The sequence below is a fragment of the Drosophila willistoni genome (assembly GCF_018902025.1).
Source record: "Drosophila willistoni isolate 14030-0811.24 chromosome 2R unlocalized genomic scaffold, UCI_dwil_1.1 Seg200, whole genome shotgun sequence".
Lineage (NCBI taxonomy): Eukaryota > Metazoa > Arthropoda > Insecta > Diptera > Drosophilidae > Drosophila > Drosophila willistoni.
The window spans coordinates 2,106,528-2,125,710 of NW_025814051.1; the positions used below are offsets into that span (position 1 = coordinate 2,106,528).

Consider the following 19,183-nt stretch of genomic DNA (forward strand, 5'->3'; position numbering starts at 1 on the left):
ATCGGTGTGTGTATATACACTGTTTTACAAGTTAAGCTATATTCATTAAAATTGAATAATAATAAATTATTTATGATTTTTATGTGTACTTTAGAACGGATCAATTGGACCTAAACAAACGTACTAAGCTTATACTAATATCGAATTCTTCGCCAGGAAAAAAATTCCTGGTTTGGGCCTAAAAAAAGACAGGCCCTAATGTATATCAAATGTATTTTAAAAATTCATACTTTTGTATAAAGTTTTACCAATTTCTAACCATTTTTTTATTAAGTTTATCTAATGATTTTCATAAATTTAATTTATAATTTAAACAATTCTTAAACAGAAAAAAAAACAATTCTATTACAGAAAAGTTGCTCTTTATGGAAACGACTACGGCGAACTTTTAATAATTGTTAAAAAAAAATATGTAGGTACTTAATACAAAACTTAATAAGAAATTAATATTTGATGAACCATGAATTTATATTCATTAATACAAGTAGTGAATTGGGAGCATTAATGTTCAGAAATTGTTTGAAATAAAATACTGTATTTTCAATAATTCTCAAAAGGTTTTGTCGTCCTCCAACGAAGTTTTAAAATTACTTATTCAAAATATAGTATCTATGGATTCTGGGGAATTAATAGTAAGTAAGTAACTTATTCTTTCAGCTCACTTTTCCCTCCAGTTAAAGCAATACAACAAGGAAGTTACACTGGAATACTGAAAAATAAATAGATTAAAGACTTTTTGCTTAATTTTCAAATATATATAAATGTAATTTATCAAATGTTATTAAAAACCAAAAAAAGCATCCCTTTTGGAAGAAACATAACCCTCCCAGGTTACCCATTTTGCCGTTTTATTCATTTCTTTCACCAAACTGCATCAAAAACAAAACAAAAAACATTGCATTTTGTTCCCAATTCACTTCAACCACTTCCATACATATGTATGTATGTACATGCATTTTTATATAACTCTATCTATTGGTTCGATCGATTCTGTCCACATTTATGAAACATTGAGGGCGTGCTCAGTGTTTCAATGTTCCCGGGGGTTGAGTTTTTTTCCCCCTCGACTTAGTGCGTATGTTTAAATGTGTATGTATCTACATACATACATATACATTCATACATTTATTTTGTTTTATTTGTATCGGTTGTGTTTTTCCGTATTTCGATAGAGAATCGTTGCGTTTCTAATTACTTCTGTTCGCCTGGCTAAAATATCGGTAGTTTTGTTGGCCGCGTGACGATGGCCGCGTGACTCTTCACATCTCGTTTTTCGATTACATCAAAATAATCATCACAACGTGGGAAATATTTTCCGATGAATACATCTTTAATTTTAATATGATATATTTTTAATATCTCTCGGATTTGTATTCGAGTCAAAGCATGGGAAAAAGCTTGCAATTCCATTTTTCTTAGAAATATCTACTCCCAAATGTACTTACATATTGATTTAAATTCTTTGTAGTTACTTTTACTTACATTTCGAAAATATAAATTCTTTCTTTAATAACTAGGTAAAGGCATGTAATCCTATGTGTATGGATGACCTGTAATCCCCGGCACTTAAAGGTTTATAATTAAATTCGTTTTAACGATTAAAACTAATCGATAAAATGTTAAATTAAGATGTTTATCAAAATATTTTCTCAAATGAATCGTTTCGGCGGCCGTGCATTAATATACTCACCTTTAAAATGAAAACAATGTACAAAATATCGAAATATTTGCTAATTTGTTTATTTTTCACATATTTGTGTAATAAGTTATTACTTTAATATGTATAATTTATGTAGAATTCTCATACGTTCTTTGTTCTTTTTGCTGGCATTTCTTCTCCTCATTTTCTTCTCCAAAATTTAGCACATGCATAAAACTTATATACTTATATTAAATGTTCATCAAATCTTATATTCAACTGGTTTTTCGTTTCCTCTTTATTTTCTTTATGTTTAAATTGTTCATTTTTTTTTATTTTTGTTTTGTTGTATTGTTTGTTGTGAAATAGAAAACTATTTTTTGGTTTAGTTTTTGTTTTTTAATATTTAGTCACTAATTGAAATATTCTTCTTGAGTATTTTTAAGTATTTTTGTTAGTACTTAGTAATTATGCATATTGGCTATCAAATATTTTGGCCTGTTTTCTGGGTGTACATGATAGATCGATGATTCTGTTTTGTTGTTTTAACTGTTGCAGATTGAACATGAAAATTAAAAAATTGTTTCATTATAAACTTGCAGTTATTACAAATAAATTTCAAATTACAAATTAAGTTTGCTACCTGAAAGTATTTTAACGATGGGTTTAAGTTTTGGATTAGTTTGAATCAGACCATTGAGACGGTCAAGATTTCCCTTTAGTTTTAAAAATAACCCAATTAAGTCGGAATCAATCAGTTCTTATAAAGGTCAACAGGGATTTCCTAATTTTACTAGGAATCAAAAGGAATTCGACTTTATTTTCTGGTTCTGCAAGAATATAAAAACTTTGGTGATCCAAAGATGACTTTTTGGTATGTATTTTTCTTGTTGGTTCAGTGAGTTTTTCTTTTTTGCATAAATAGACTTTTTTTTTGTTTTTGTTCTTGTTCATTAAGTTTCCTTTGTTTTCACATTCGCAAAAAGGGACGGTAAAAATTACAATAAAATCATTGTTGAAATATGTATGCATTTTGTCGTTCATCTTGATTTCTTGTTGGACTATTTTAAACACTACTAACTTTTGTATAAGTATATTTACAATATGTTTACCATGTAATTTTTGTTTCTTTTTTTGTGGACGATGTGTGTGTGTGTGCATGACATGTGTGTTAGTGTGTTAGTATGAGTCTGTCTGTGTTAATATTTAAATATAAATTCAATTTAATGGCTCGGTAATTTACACGGTAATATACGGTATATCCATTTGCATATTTCCATAATATTTTTTCATAAAGACTTCTTGTGAACAAACGAAAAAATATAAACACTAAACGCAAGTTATAGCAACATAGATTCCATTTAAATCGAGATGGTTAACTACTTTCTAGTTTGTTTTGTGAGTAGAACTTGCTTTCACTACATTGTGTATGTTTAATTAGCTACAATAATAATATTTGTTTAAACTTTAACGCTTTGTTTGCTATATAAATATGGATTAAGCTGCATAAATTTGTGTGTTTTCTTATTTTTGTGAGTTGTATTTGTTCAATAACAATATTCAAAAAAAAATTTGAATAAAAGATGCAGAAATAGGAAATCTTGATACGACTTTCCCCGATAAGAAAAAGAAAAGAAATGTTTTCTCTGATAGTCGAAACTCTGAAAGAAAGATAATAAATGCATAAGATATTCAAAATCGAATTGAAACTGTTTAGTTATAACACTTCCCAGTTAAAATAACTTCATGAACAATTTCCTATTACATATCTCATATTTCTGCATCCCAATGTTAAACAATAAAATTAAAAAAAAAATTAATTTCTTGGATTTCAGCTTGGTTTGTTTTTTAATGTTTTGTTTTTTTTTTTTTTTTTGTGTGATAGTTTTATTAATTAAATTAAAATAATGCACAAATCATAAGTTATACTATTTCTGCAGTTTATGCTAAACAAATAAACAAAGAGGAAAAAAAACTACGTTTTTTTTTTTGTTGTTGTTATAATCCATTGCAAAACAATAATTAATTTTCTAGAATTTCATTTGCAAATACGCACAAAAAATTAACATTCTGGCGATGTCTTTAAGACAACCGATAATCAGTATCCATTATCATTTACATTCGTCAAATCGAATTGGTACAAAAACGGGTATTATCTCATTTCAATTTGTTCTTATTACGTACAATATGTATGTGTGTGTGTGTATGGGTATGGGTGTGTTTGTTTGTGTTATAGTAAATACTCTTAGTTATCATTTAGGCAGGCCAATTAATACATAGTTAGTTTTCATTTGCCAATTGCCATCAAATATCAATTTTCATCAATTTCATTGTTAAGTTTCATTTCATTTCGCTAGAGCGCGCGCACAGCGTTGATAAATCAAAAATATAGGTAAATATGTATATATATAATGATTAAATCAACGCATAATTTAACAAAACTCAAACTAGAATACATTTTCATTTGTTATTGTGTATATATGGATAAATACAATTCGTTTTTGATATACGTTTTTTTTGTTTTGTTTTTTGTTGTTTTAATTAAATTAATTGGACGTTTAAGTAACTAACCGTTAATAACCGTTGGTTGCTTGATGATCTGCTGTTTTATTTTATTTTTTTTTTTTGCCTAAACACAAAACAAAATCGACATGTTGTTCTCTTTTATCTAACTAAACTTTCAATAAATACAAATAGAAACAAATTGTTTAATAATATATATAGAGTAAATAGTTGTTGTTGTTGCAGATTAAAGAAATATAGTTATAGCTGCTTTCGGTCACATTATACATATAAATATATGTGTGTGTCTGGTGTCTATATCGTTTTTTAGATGAATTTACAACTTAAGCAAAGTATAAACTAAAGCCAAAAGTTTACGCTGCACGCTGATTTTATGTTAGAAGGGATTCGCATTGCTGCTGGCTGGATTTCTGCTCGATGGACGTGTACTGAACGACGATTTGCCGCTAGATCCGCGCTGTGGTGCCACTGGACGGCGCACATGACGCATTTCACTACACAAACGAGATGAAAAATAAGAATTATTTATTGCATTTATGTCTATATAACAACATCAGAAGTCAAATTTAGAAAGTTTATGGGTTAATAAATACATAAGCTGGCATAGCAGTTAGGCGACTAGGGGTCCAACATCAGCGCAGGATTGATCGGCAGGTCATGCAAAACGTAGGATGGATTATTCACATTGTGAATTGCTTACCAACTTGCTTGCCCACAAAAATTTTGAGGATATTGTGAGAGAAGGGATTTGATATATACTTAAAGGGACTCTGATTGGTTTATCTATGAGAGAAGATGATATCTTGGTTTAGCGCCCCAAATGCACCCACCGATCCATTTCCATTTCCTCTAGACGTTGGGTTAAGGCCAATTTCTGTTGCACGGCCAAACGAAGCAACTGATTGAGGGTCTTCTTCTCCTCTTCGGCTGCCTCCAGTTGACGATTGAGATCATCCACCTGGGTTACATACTCCTCGCAACGTGCAGCAAACATGGCACGAAGACCTGCACAAGAAATTGAAATTGAATTATGTCAAATTCAATAGTTTTTACATGAAACTACTTACTTGAAAATGTGGCCGCATCTTCTTTGAGTAGCCTGAGTTCATTACGCAGCTTGGACATGGTATCGCTGACAATGATCTTTTCGTTCTCGTATTTGGATTTGAGATTGGTGAGAGCCACCTCGGCGGTTTGTTTGTTTGACTTGAGAACGTTGCGTAATGTGCCAATTTGTTCCCGTTTGACAGATAGCAAACTCTTGAGTTTTACAATTTGCTCCTGCAGTTCCTCCATTTCCTCGCTGTTGACCTTTTCCGGAGCTAAAAAGTATAACAATCGCATTAGTTTTTACTCTTAAATGATTAGGGTGTACTAGACTTACTCTCTCCGCTTTCGGTGCGCACTTTGTGTTTGTTCATATCGATGGTATGCTCAACGGCGTTCTTAAGATGCTTTATCTGATCGCTGACTGTATCTACATATTTCTTAATTTCCACAGAATCTGCTAGACCCTGCAGATCTTCCACAATTTGGGGACGCGAAATAAAGACATCCGATTTGAATTGCGATTGTATGGCCGAAAGAGAGTCATTCTCAAAGCTATTACGAAAGATTCCATTTATATTAAAGAGAACTGCATAACTGGAAACGTAGACAACACTCACCTCATATCCTCGCTCTTGTGATCCAAAAGGACTCTTGTGGGCGTCTCTCCATTCACAGTGCAAACCAAATGATATAGCTGAGCCAAATCATCACTGAGAGCCACCAAAGTGCTGCGTGCTGAGCCCAAACTTTGGCCAGCATTCTGGGAGATATGTGTCAGCGTCTTAACATCACTCTGCAAATCCAGGGACTTCTGCTCGGTGGCGAGTAATTTGTTCTTCAGATTTGTGACCTCATTACGCAAAGTGGTTGTGGCATCTGTGTAGTTTAAGCCCTTTTGGAGTTCGGCTATGTCAGTCTTGAGGCCATCAATTTCCTTGGCGGAGAGTGTAAACCAATTGGCATACTGAGTGATCACGGCACGCAGCTGTTGCTGCAGTTCATCCTTCTTCTGTTCCGTCTGGTTGTCTGCATCTTTCACATCGATTTGCTTTTTCAACTGAACCAAGGCATCGACATGGGCAGCCAGCAGGGCTAAGCGTGACATGAAATTTTGTAGCTCATTTTGTGACTTATCGAGACTGGTTTGGGCCTCTCTTAAATTGCTTGTCAAGTGGGTTTTCTCATTCTCCATGCTCTCCAATTGTTTTTCCAATTTCTTTAGCTCATTCAAATGAATTTCCGAGAAGAGATCACATTTGGTGCCATCCGGTGATTTCAGCTCAGTGCTCAAATCAGCCTCAAGACGTTTCAGGGCCAGATTCTCTTCTTCGCCATCGGAATTATTGCTAGCATTATCCTCGATATTGTTACGTATGCTATAGGCCAGATTGCTAATATGATACATGGATTCGCGATTCAAATGGCCATCCAACTCTTTTTTCAGTGCATATTTAGCTTCTCTTTCACCCTATTATATACAGAAAACCAAACGATTAATATGAGAATTCAATTGAAAATGTAGCACATACCTGCAAAGCCTCAAGAGCTTCTTCCATTTGCTTTTCAGCTATTTTTTTAAGATTTGCCAACTCATCGACCTGTTGATTTAAAAGTTCAACCTCTTCGGTGAGACGACGTATCTCATGCTTGGCACCTTCAAATTCCACCTGGTCGAACGAAAGGGAAATTAATAAATTACAGAGATTCTGATTCTTGTTCTCACTTTCAAAACTCACCTGAGAACTTCTCAGACTGGACACCTGTTTTTGGAGTGATATGTTCTCTTCCTCTAGCTCCGAGTATTCACTGAGCATCCGTGTCTCACGGAATTTCAAATCCTTTAACTCCGATTTGAGACGCAAACGTTCCGCCTCATTATCGCTCTTATCACGACCAATATCGGAATTCTCTTGCAACATGCGATCCCGTTCATTGCGCACTCGCTCCAGCTCATGGCGCAGCTGTTTGATCTCATTCTCCAGATCAAAGATTTGTAAATTCAGTGAAGTCTCTCGTGCGGCAGACTCATTGAGCAGAGCATCCTCCTGCTCAATGCCTGTTTTATTGGTCACCTTTTGCGAGGTTTGGAATTTGGTAAGAGCCTGTAAAGGAGAGAGTTGAATAAAGTGAATACAAAGTGACTAAAGCAAAGCAATCATAAAAGTTTCGTATTTTTTTTTCCCCCTCCCGCTCCAACCGCCCCTGCCGTCACCCTGGCTGCCATTTTTATTGCAGTCATTTGCATGTGTAAGCAAGCCAGCCTTATCGTGACTATAAGGGGGGAAAAAATGGGCGTGGGCGTTTGCCACTAGGGAACTTTGTTACTGCTGCTGCGCCTCCTGCCACGGCTTGTTTGTTGATGATGCGGCGGCAAATACGCCTCCCCAATCTACTGGGCTACATTTTTCATTAAGTTTCTCATTTTGGCCAGACTTTGTTTGGAAAAGTCCATCAACTTTTCATGGAAATGGTCGACTTTTATTTAAAGGGTTCTTCTCTCGTTTGCTGACTTTCCTGCCTTTTTGAAGTTAAAATTCTCTTTTAAGAGTCCACCCAGGATTTGGGAGATTTTTTTTTTACAAAAAATCACCTTGAAGAGTCTATTAGCCTATGATTAGTTAAAGACAAGATAAAAACAACAACAAGACTTGTTCGAAAATGCTTTAAATCTGATTTATATCAATTATAATAACGAAATTTAAGCTTTAAATAGTTTATGACTAGAATTATTTATGACTCTAAAAGGAGTCCAACCCATCGAAGAGAATTGTTAGGGTACCATTTTCCGAAAAAGGACTAATTTATGATTAGAGAATAAATTTATTTATGACTATATAATGAAAATGGACGACGAATCGTATGTGATCAGAAGTTTTATTAAAAAAAGAAAAGTGGAAAAGTGGGTGAAAAAGAACTGCTTTTGTGGAATGTCTTTAACCAATTTAAGAATACAGAAAGTTTTTCTTTAAAGGTTGTATTATCTCTCAATATATTTATAATCTCTTGGTATTCGAGACACTATGACCTATTTGAGACATCTATCTCAGATATCTTTAGCTCCTTTTCTTAACCAATTTTACCATTTAATTTGCTGCAAAAATTTTGTTTACAGACAAAGTATTATTAGGATTCTATACTTTAATAAATTTGTAAAATTCTAAAGCTTATTTAAAACATTTTATCATTCTCATTTTAGTTCTTAACTTCAACTAAAAAGAAATGTATTTCATATTCGGCTTAAGACTCATTGTTTGAGTGATAATTTTGTTGATTTTCAGAGTTCTCCCAGTGGATTCCATGAATGAATGCAGCATTCAAAGAAAAAACAATTTCCTCGCATTTATTGGATTTTCGTTAATTGCAAACGGTTTTGGTGGTGGATAAGCCGAGAAAAGTGTTGAAAAATACCCGCACTAAGTTAAACGTAAAGCTTAATGAGAGACCATCCCGACAAGGCAAGGCTAGGACACACCCAAAACAACAACATGACCACAACCAAACAGCGTATTGCCCACAGCTGGGATGGAGAGGAAAGAGGATAGGTGAAATACTTATATGTATACATAATGCTTATGAGCCAAGCCCTTAGAGCCATATGGTCAGGCGCAGAGGGCCCCAGCTCCAGTATTGTGGCCGTAGTTAACGTAACTTTTGTGGCGGACTTTAATTGAAATCTCAACCGAGTATTTCAGACCATTTCAAGTACGTGCCTCCTCTTCACACAAGTTTCATCATCAAAACTGACCCGACCCGACCGACCGCAGCACAAAGAGCACGAAAGGCAGTCGTCATGAGTGGCGGCAGCGTCGCACACTTGACCATAAACAGCAGTAGCAGGAAAAGTGCAAGGGGTAAATGAAAATTTGAAACTTTTTTCAACATTCTTTCTCCTTCCGCCCTTCCTCCAATACACTCCCATCTCCCATCTGCGATTCTTTCTTTTAAATGCCGCGTAATTAGCAACAGACGGCAATCTTTTCTTTCACTGCCCCGCAGTCAAAAGCAAACCTTCAGGCTTTTCAGTTGTTTTCCCTTTCCAATCCCTCCCTTCGTTCTTTTCATCTGTCATCTCCTTTTGTGGCACATATAATTACGACTTTGGGTGACAACGTCAACGCGTTTGTGTTGGTGTTGTTGTTGGTTTTGGAAACCCAATTTGACAATTGCACGCCCACATATCTTACCCCCCAAAATCCCACCTCACCCAGGGGCCTGCCGTCAGCCAAGTGCATTTCGTTAATTAGTGTAATAAGAAACGAAGGAAAGGCAAACAAAAGGCCAAGGCATCAGGCCGGCACAGTTTTTCAGTTTTCGAATGAAATTCAAGCAGTGAAGCTCTTCCCCATCTTCCTGCCTTCTCCCACTCTTCCTCCTAAACACAATGCTGCAGCTGTCACACGACACTCAGTCATATAAGTAAATTGCTCCAACTACTTAGTTAGTTGGATTAGGCGCCATCTAAGTAGGGAATGTTTCCAAAAGAACTTACATAAGGGATTTATTCCACACACACACCATTTAAGTGGAAGGAGATAAAAGGAAGCTCTTATATGTTGGCACTTTAATTAAGTTTAATAGTAGTACTTACAATTAACATAAATGGGATTAACAGAATTACAAAATATAAAGACTAACATAAGACTTGAGTAGGTATATAAAGTTGGAAATAGTCTGGTCTGCTTTATAAGGATGATCGAAATAAATCGAAATGATTGAGAGATGAATTTGCTGTTATTTGGGAAATAAATAAAACAACACTTTTTATTTCTGGGATTAATAAAGCTTAAAACAAGATATCGCTTATAAAATAACAAGCGATAATAATATCGATAGCAAAAAACATGAAAGCTTAGATCGGCTATGAAAAGATCTAATTTTAAGTAATTAGTCTAATAATCTATTTGGTTTTATTTTTGTAGATGATTTTTGAAGAAGGATGATGTTTTTATACCATTATATTTTAATCTGTATGAAGATCTCGGATCTTTACTTCATTAGTTTTTATTCTTTTAATTTTATTGTCTAAGTTAATACTCGTATTAATTACGTGAGCAGATTTTTAAACAATTTACATCCTCCACTCGCTTCTTTTTTGTAATATTTTTAAGAGCGTCTGCTTATAATTTCCATTTATTTTCATTACTTTTATAACTTTTCAAGTGTGAAAATTAGGATAATTGGAATCCAATGATAAATTTAAAAAACTGTTGACTTTTCCGGCTTTTAGCTGGAAACCTCAACTAATGCGCTAGTATCTCAAAATAACAATTTCCTAATTTTTTCTTTATCTGAATATTTACATGTGTTTGTTGTGCCGGTAATTTGATTTTTTCTATTTTTAAAACAAATATTTGCACATTAAATTATATTTTACACTTAGCAAAAGATCAGGAATATTTAGACAGTAAATGAAAAAAAAAACTTTATTTAATAAATAGGTAGATAGAAAAGTAAAATTAATTCAAAGTAATTTATGTACAATTTAAATGTTTCGATTCATACATTTATTCAGCTATATTTAGTAATTCACATAATCGATTTTTATAATTTCTAACTTATGGAAATTTACCACATATTTTGTTTCAGTGTCTTGGCCATACCTAACTAACTCTCATGATTGTGTCGAATGACGATGACGCCATAAAGTTTATGCAAATTAGAAAAGATTTTTAATTAACTCGAGCAAATATTAACAGAGCTTACAACAGACAGGCGAGAGGCACAAGGCACAGGGCACTGAGTAGACGACCAGGTCTAGATCCATTAAGACTAACCTGCCACCTCGTCCAACCGCCTCGTCTCGCCTCGCCCCGTTTGGTTCTGTTATGTGTGGCTGCATATTTTAGTGTTTTTGGTTCGGATTAGAGTACATAGAAGCCATCTAAAAGTGGTCTAAATGGGTGGTAAATGCCCGCATCCTACACATTATTGTCAGCCAGCCAGAGCCAGCAGAAGCAGCTGTTGCTGTCGCCCCGTTCGATCCTCTTGTTCTTCTCTTTGGTTGGTGGTGCAACATTTGCCGGGTCCCTAAAAATAGACCAGAATGCCCACCGCATTGTATGACTGTGACGATGAGCAGAATTTTTGGAGCAAAATGCTTCACTTGTTGTAGATGATGGCGCAATCATAACAATTTCCTCACCCACCACCACCCTGTAAATGTATGGTTAGATGGGTGGGTTCTCTTGACGGGGTTTGGGATAAAGTATGCCATGAATGGCTGAGCAGATTGTACCACGCCCCAGATCGTTAAGCTATGGTTGCGTGAAAACGCAATGGAAATTTAAATCTGTAACAAAAAACAACAACAACAACATCATGTTTGTTGTTATTGTGGCGGGGCCGAGGGTCGGGGGGAATGGCTGTGTGTAATTTTTCAGACGCAGCGTTTTGTGGCCATGTCAATGCACGGGCTTGACACAACACTCACACACACACACACACACACACAGAATTTGAAATGTCGCCAAAAAAAAAAAAAGTAAAGAAAACGACACCAACAATGCGAGAAAAGCGGCCAGTGAAAATGTGTCTGAACAGTGAGCGACGAGCGAGTGCATGGAAATTGCCACAAAAGAACTGAAATTATGCTCTTAACGAAAATGGATGAAAATGTGTGTGCAGGGAAATAAAATGAAAATGCCTTTTAGTCAGAGTCGCTACAAAAAGTACTCTTGGATTTTAAATAAATAAAGATAAACTCAATCTAAAATATTAAGTGAGCTTTAGCTAGATTGTCGAGTTAAAAATTGATTGATTTTAGTTGGTATTTTTCGTTGGGGTCACCACATTTTAAGTAGTAAATGAGAGAATGTACTTGTGGTGCAAAAACTATCGTTGGAGTTAATGATCACTAATGAATTGCAAAATGAAAGAATTGAAGAAAAAAAAAAACTATCGTTACAACTTTCAACTTAGCTGCATTTGGTCATCGGGGTCACCATTTAAACATAAAATGACTGCATAATTTGATGCAATTTTACCTTAGTATGGTTTATAATTCGTAATCAGTTATAGTTTTGTGATATGCCATAGAAACTTATAGTGTAAGCCGCATATTGTCCATGGATACAGAAAACAATATTCTTACATAAATGTGTAAAGAAAATGTATGGGAAAATAAGCGCAGCAGGACATAGAAATCCTTGTGAATGCTCGTGAGAGAAAAACAAAAAAACTCATTTCTGACTGTACTTTTATCCTGCTGTTTTGTACTATACAAAAATTCGTTTGCCTTAAACAGCCAATAATCATAATGTAGGACGTTGATAATATCTGCAGAACAACTGGCATAGTTCCAATTGCACAAGTTGAGAAAAGCCAAAAAGTTCAACCAAATAAATTGCAGGGTCATTATGAGAGCAAGCGTGGACCCACGAGATGGTCTTGCTGCCACCCACTCAAATTGTCACAACAGCAGCAGCAGCAGAAGGACCCACATCCTTGCCGAGATTTTGCTCATCAGTGTCAAAAGTTGTGGGCTTAGCATCCCGCCTCTTCAAACCCCACCACCGCCAACATCAGACCAGTCTGAATGTCTAGATTCCTGTGCACTTTACATTTTCATTGCTTGCAATTCATTGCATTCCCCTTGGGTTAGTGTCTGGCAGACGAGGGGGGCGGTGGCAAACAACATTTTTCCTACTCATTTCCTTCACCAGCAACAACAACGAGCTACGAGAGCAACTCACTTTGGGGTACTACCCAACTACAACGGAAACATGTTTTGTCAGAATGCTCAAGCGCCACATTTAACCCTTGCCAAGAGGCAGACAACGGCAGAAAGGGGGAGACAAATGCTGGGCTATGCCGCTTCGTCTCCTCCTCCTTCACCCACGCCCATTGTATGGTGGCAATGGCATTTGTTGCCGGTTTGATTGCCGTAGAATTGCAATTTGCACCAGCAACGACAGAGTCGACAGAGACAGAACAGAGAGAACATCAGTGTCAAATCATTATAATTTTTTCGTCGGGATTTACATTTTTTTTCCTCTTCTATCCTTTTATTTGCTTACTGGGATTTTTTTTCTCTCTGGCTTAGTTGACACTTTGATGTTACCGTTTGGCTGTTATACTAATTGCAATTGTGTCTCGTATAGGGGTTTTAATGTGCGGTGAATGAGCATTAGTCTGGGATTTGATAGCTTTCAATTATGGTCTTTCGCATAATCATCTGCTTATAGTTATTATGAAGAAACTTTAAAGAGTATAAGATATATATTTTCGATCTATTTTAACTGCTTAAGAACCCCAGGTGCACATCCTTAAAGACCTCTTTATAAGGATTTGCATAAATATTATTCAATAGTTGAAAATTTACTTTAAATGAAATAAATAAAAATCATCTTCAATCGTGGAGATTTTAATGAAATTTATCTATAAACCCTTTTTATGACACGAGGCCCGATTTATTCGATTCCAAATTTTTGATTTAGAACGTTTTTATGAAGGATTAAGGATTTGTTGCATAAAGTAAGAAGTACTAAGGAGGCAAAATATATAAGTAGGTAGGGTTCTAAGAACAAAATAAAACCACATTCTCTAATGTGAAAGTGGTAACCATGAAAAGGCAATGGAGTTTCCTCTAGGAATTCATAGCTCATGGGATTGGGAAAGCCTTCGACCATGTTGCTAATAATAACCATAGGGCTAGATATAATTAAAACATTAAAAATACCCATTAAAATAACAACAACAATGATTCAGCTGACGTAAGTTAATCTAGCTGTTGGGTGTGTCAGCTTTGTAGGACAAACAAGAAAAGGTTGGAAAATCATTTGACTTAATAATCAAGAAACCACAGGAGTATAAACTATTTTGTTTATTTATAACATAGTAAAAGTTTCTTTTTTTTCAGATTCCACACATGCCGGAAACAATTTGCCTAATTTAACTTTCATTTCCGGTAACTTTAGTTTGTGTTTTCACAAACCAAAATCTATTAAAAGTTAACAAGAATTCTGTCAACTCGACTCTACTGTCATTCTTTTGTCGAAATGGCATTAATTATTAAAAATTTTTGTATTAAAAACTTGTTCGTGGTTTGCCTCTGGCAAAAGTTGCAACAATTCCAGTACACAAACACACACAGACACAGAAAACTACGCAAGAACTTTTGTCCTTTCGTTTTGCTTGATTCTGTTTTGTCCGGAAAAAGAGAAATTGTTGTCCTTGGTAAGCCATAAAATATGGGCCCCATATGTATGTATGAAGAGACTGGTAACTGGCCCTGCATTGTGTGTGTCGTGTGTTATGTGTGCTGTGTGTGTGCTGGATGTCGTTGTCCATTACCACGTTTTATGGCTCTTGTTTTTTTGGGGCTCTGTTTTAATTGCCGCAGTTACAAATGTCCTTCCCCATCGCACACCCATTTTTAGAAGTAAATAAATTGTGAAATGCGACTGGCTGACACTTGCAATGTAAATATTTATTTTAGCTGCAGGTTCTCTGCCAAAGTTCCGCCAATTTGCACAGTCAGTTTCATTCTGCTAATCGAAATTCATGGCAACAGAAATTCTATTAATTCTAGCAAGCTAATTTTACGCCCACAAAACTTGATATCGTCATCATCGTCGTCGTCGTCGTCGGCATTCGCCTCTGATTTACATCAACAGAAAGATAACAAAAGGGGGAAGGGAAGGGAGTCGTCGCCCACGGCTGATATCTTGATTACAAAGTGGAAATATGTCACCTCCCTTAAGTTGCTGGCAAAGGCAGAAAGTAGCGTAAAACTGCCTGCAGTCCCTTTCTGGTCCTTCTCGTTGACGTCGTTGTCGTCTTCTTTCAATTTTGTGGCAAGGAATTTTTGTGTAATTTTATTTCAAAATATGCATTATATGTAAGTAGAAGATGGTCGTCTCTTTCTCTCTGTGTGTGGATGAATGTAACAAAGTTCAGTTGAGTTCAAAAATCCAACAAGCTGGGAACTATGAAAAGCAATTGCCACCAGTCACCCAGGGACCAGCTGAAAATTAATTGATTGCATCATCAGAGAGATTATTAAATTTTTTATTAGTTTAAGTTTCCAATAGAAATAGTTTTAGAAACTTGGGAATCTCATGGGCTAGTGTCAAGAAGAAAATCCCTCTGTAGAGTGAGGGAACAAAAATGAACAACATAATGAACCAAAAATTATCAAGAATATACATATATGCTGTAGATGGTCGTAAAAGCTTTCTTCTAGAGTTGCACACTTTTGACCATAATTAATTAATCCTGTTTGCAAGCAAAAAAGGGAGGAATTTCTTCCTTTTTTTATTAAAAAGAAAGAAGCAAAGAAGAATCGTACATATTACGTAGACTTTTGTGTAGATACTTCCATAGTTTAAAATTATCAAATTTGCCTCCTCCGTTCCCTGAATAATGATACATTTACATTATTTTTATCTGGTAAAGGTTTTGTCTCTAAAGCCTTTATAGATTGAATACAAAGAGAGCTTATTCTTTCCAATCGGTAACAAATTCATATTCAATGGGGGGAAACGAATTGGCGCTAGCTATAATTACCATATTGCGAATTGGAATCTATTGTCTCTTGTCTAAACTCCTTTCCCCCTTCTGGCCCACCTTTTGCGTTAAATATAACTCAGCCACAACAGTTGATTGTTATGGCAACGTTTTTAATTACAAAGAGGAAGGAGAAGAGCAAAAAATCATTACTTTTTTTCAGTTTCTTTTTCTTTCTGTCGCCGCCCATCCGATTTGGCCAAAGGACAAAGTTTTTTCCCTTTTGCCTGCCTTCAGGGCCGACGCCGTCGAAAATCCGAGCGGAAATGCCAAGCGGTAGTTGCAGACTAATTGCCACTCAGTAGTCTCGGCTGATGATGGAGCGGAAAAGAACCGCTGCCATATGGTGCTAAAAATGTAGGTGCAAAATGAAATGGCAACAACAAAGGCAAATTGATTGACCATGATCGGTGCAAGGGGCAGGGGCAGCAAAGCTTTGCTCACTGAAGTGGCTTAAAGTACCGCAAGCCCAGTTTAAATAGACAACCAACAAGCACGTGACCAATTTAGACGATGCTGATTTGCAAAGAGAAAGAGAGAGGCGGAGAGAAAAAATTTTATAAAAGAGCATTGGCATGAGAGAGAGAGAGAGCTCTTAACGCTGGTAAAAGAAAGAGGGAGACAAAGTGAGCGTTTCTAGCAGTTATTTTGCCAACAAGACAAATTGAAAAACGATTGCAAAACTTTTGTGCTAGCCAAGATAAGCGCATTGGCCCCCGTCCATTGCTTGGAAACAGCTGAACCACAGTGAACACCTTGGCTGATGAGCCTAACGAGCAAATAATTAGCTGTAATAATTAGCATTTGTACTCTATGATTTCAACAAATTTCAACAGAGAGAGAGAGAGCAATTCTTCTTCCTAATTGACATAGAAACCACAAAATTTGTTGATAAGAAATTACAACGATTATCCAATACATTTATCGTAGATAAAGTAATCTTATCATTTTATCAAAATTGAAAGACCACAAGAAAAATAAACAGTTAAAGCTGTTCCCGCTTCCGTTTGCCCTTGAGTCAGCGGAGTCAGAAGTAATTGCAAATTTTTAAATAAATTCATGAAAATACCAGATTTTGAATATTTCTCTATTCATCATTTGGCATAACTACAATCAAATTGTCTAAACCCGAATTACTTTTGTCAAGATTTGCACTAAAAACTAGATATGTATATACCTGAATAACTATAAAGCTCGGCAACTCTGCAAGCTGATATCTCCTAGATAATTGATGAAAAAAATATAAAACAATTGTTTAAATTTAATTGACTTTTATGAACAATAAATCGTATAGGAATCTGTTCCAATGTGAATCTTATTGGAATGAATACCTTCATAAATACAACATTAATCTAATTTTTTCTAAGCGTTCGTCGATCAGTCGATGATCACCAATTGGAGCCCACACAATTTCAACTCCGCATTGGATTTTTTCTACGAACTGATCCACTTTATTAAGTTGAAGTGGTTTCGATTATTTTGCATATGGAGGAACACCTGAAGGAATGCTATGATAATGGATACTTTTATGTGGTAATGGCAACTCACCTCCTGCGTAATGTCCAGCTCATGTCGTGTATTATCATATAATGTTTCCAGTTCCTCGCATTTCTGTTGCAACGCGGATTTCTCCTCGAGCAGTGAGAGTCCATATTGGGCCGATTGAGCGCTGGCACTGGAGACCTGATCTAGTTCTCGTGTCAGGCGTTCCACTTCCATGCGAAGCTCCAGAACTGTTTGTTGAGCGCCGCCATCTGTGCTCGGACTGGCCATGATTGAAGACTTATTGAGGGGAGTGCTGGGAGAAGGGAAAGGGAGGAATGTGGGGAATGTTTGTCTGTGTGTGTGTGTTTGTATTCGTTTGCGTGGGTAAGGGAGAAACGGACGGTTTAGCAAACTTATGGAAGAGGCGTTTAAAATCCTGTTGCTTGGGCGGAATTGTGATATTTTGTTGTTCTTCTCTTTTCTCTCTTTTTTGTGTTGGAGGGAAATCAATAAATTTATCTTTTTTACTATGTTCTTTTGTTGTTGTTTATGCCGCAGGTTGAGTGGACAAGACTAAATCTCACTCACACATGTACAGAGTGGGCAGCGTCATAACTTCAGCTGCACACACACACACCCAAACTGCTCTCCCGTTCTCCACCTCGTACTTGCTCTCTCTATGGATGGATGTGTGTGTGCGTGCGTTTCACCTTTTCTCTTTTGTGCTGCTATTCAGTGGAGTGGAATGGGAAATTGGAATGGGCTTTTTGCTTCTTTCTTTCTATCGTTTGCCCCAACCAACAGATAAAACGAAAATTTTACGCACTTAAATGGACGATCTAAACAAAAAAAAAAATTACTCAATTGCATAAATTTTTATTAAATTTCTGTGTGCGCGTTATTTCCTTCTCTTTTGCACACTAAAAAACAGTTGGCCAGCAGCAGGAAGTTAAAACGACAGAAACAGAACACAGTTGTTGTTGTTGGTTGCTGTTACTGGTCTACATGACATCACACAGTTTCATTGCATTCCAACACTTCTTCTTCCACACACACACACAACTTTCATTTATTTTGTGCATGTCATTTGTGACAACACGTTGAAGACTTTGAATTTATGCGTTTATTTCTATTATCATTTATATCACTCACTAGCACCACCGCTAGCAATTTTAATTGCTGTGCTTCTCTTTTCTTTTATTGTAAATAAATTATAAATCCATGCGCGAAACGAAAACGCGTTGCTTCTGCGGCGACGGTTCAAAGCTAGTGATGGAATTTCCATCGATAGATCAATGTATTTTTGTTATCGCTTTTATCGAGTTAAGCTACTATCGATAGCTTTCTCGCAAAAAATTCAAAATTGGTACTTTTCTTGACACATCTTTCTAAATGTATCTATGAAATGGGGCGTTTTAAAAACAGGAAGAATTATATTTGTTTTAAATAAGTGTTGACATTTTGACCTAATTTCTTACTGATATGGAATTATTAGTGTGATATATTTTTCCATTGTGCCATTTTAGCTGAAGCCAAAATGGTCCTTACATATTTTTTCGTGAAACATTAAAGAAATCGAATTATTTACGTCCAGTTCTTACAACCTTGCAGAGGGTATGTATTTTAAAATTGGTCAAATGTTTGTAATGCACAGAAGGGGTTTCCGACCCCATAAAGTATACATATTCTAGAACAGCATAAGAAGCTGAGTCGATATAGGCACGCCATCTTTAAAGCTATCGGGATACATTTTTTTGAAGCTTGTTATAACCTGAATAATAGAACACAAGTTACAGAAAATATAAATCGGCTCTGCTTTACTTTTTGGTAAAATTTTTCATCTTGCTTTCCAGTTATATATGAATTTATTTAGTAATACTTCCGAAATAAAATATTAAAGAATTGTGTTACCTCTTGAAGCGAAAAGTCATTCCCACTTTAAAAATATACTTAAGCAAAAGTTTAATTTTCACTTTTTTC

The 19,183-nt window shown here is 35.6% G+C and overlaps 1 protein-coding gene across 1 annotated transcript; it reads right to left on the reverse strand.

Annotated features, from left to right (window-relative positions):
* Positions 1-3,704: 3,704 nt before the first annotated feature.
* Positions 3,705-18,472, reverse strand: LOC6641786 (protein bicaudal D). Its single transcript, XM_002064525.4, has 9 exons — positions 18,356-18,472; positions 17,267-18,042; positions 6,949-7,314; positions 6,742-6,879; positions 5,830-6,680; positions 5,547-5,764; positions 5,230-5,484; positions 4,993-5,167; positions 3,705-4,656 (listed from the first exon to the last, which is right to left on the reverse strand). The coding sequence occupies exons 2-9, from the start codon at positions 17,489-17,491 to the stop codon at positions 4,539-4,541; spliced, it is 2,346 nt and encodes a 781-aa protein (XP_002064561.3). The 5' UTR covers positions 17,492-18,042; positions 18,356-18,472; the 3' UTR covers positions 3,705-4,538.
* Between the last annotated feature and the right edge of the window lie 711 nt (positions 18,473-19,183).

Bases quoted from the DNA above. Each gene is read 5' to 3' on its own strand.
- LOC6641786 (XM_002064525.4), bottom strand. From the start codon at position 17,491: ATGGCCAGTCCGAGCACAGATGGCGGCGCTCAACAAACAGTTCTGGAG. The intron at 5,485-5,546 runs GTAAGTCTAGTA...TATACTTTTTAG, and splicing joins GCGCACCGAAAGCGGAGAGA to CTCCGGAAAAGGTCAACAGC. The intron at 5,168-5,229 runs GTAAGTAGTTTC...TTTCTTGTGCAG, and splicing joins AGATGCGGCCACATTTTCAA to GTCTTCGTGCCATGTTTGCT.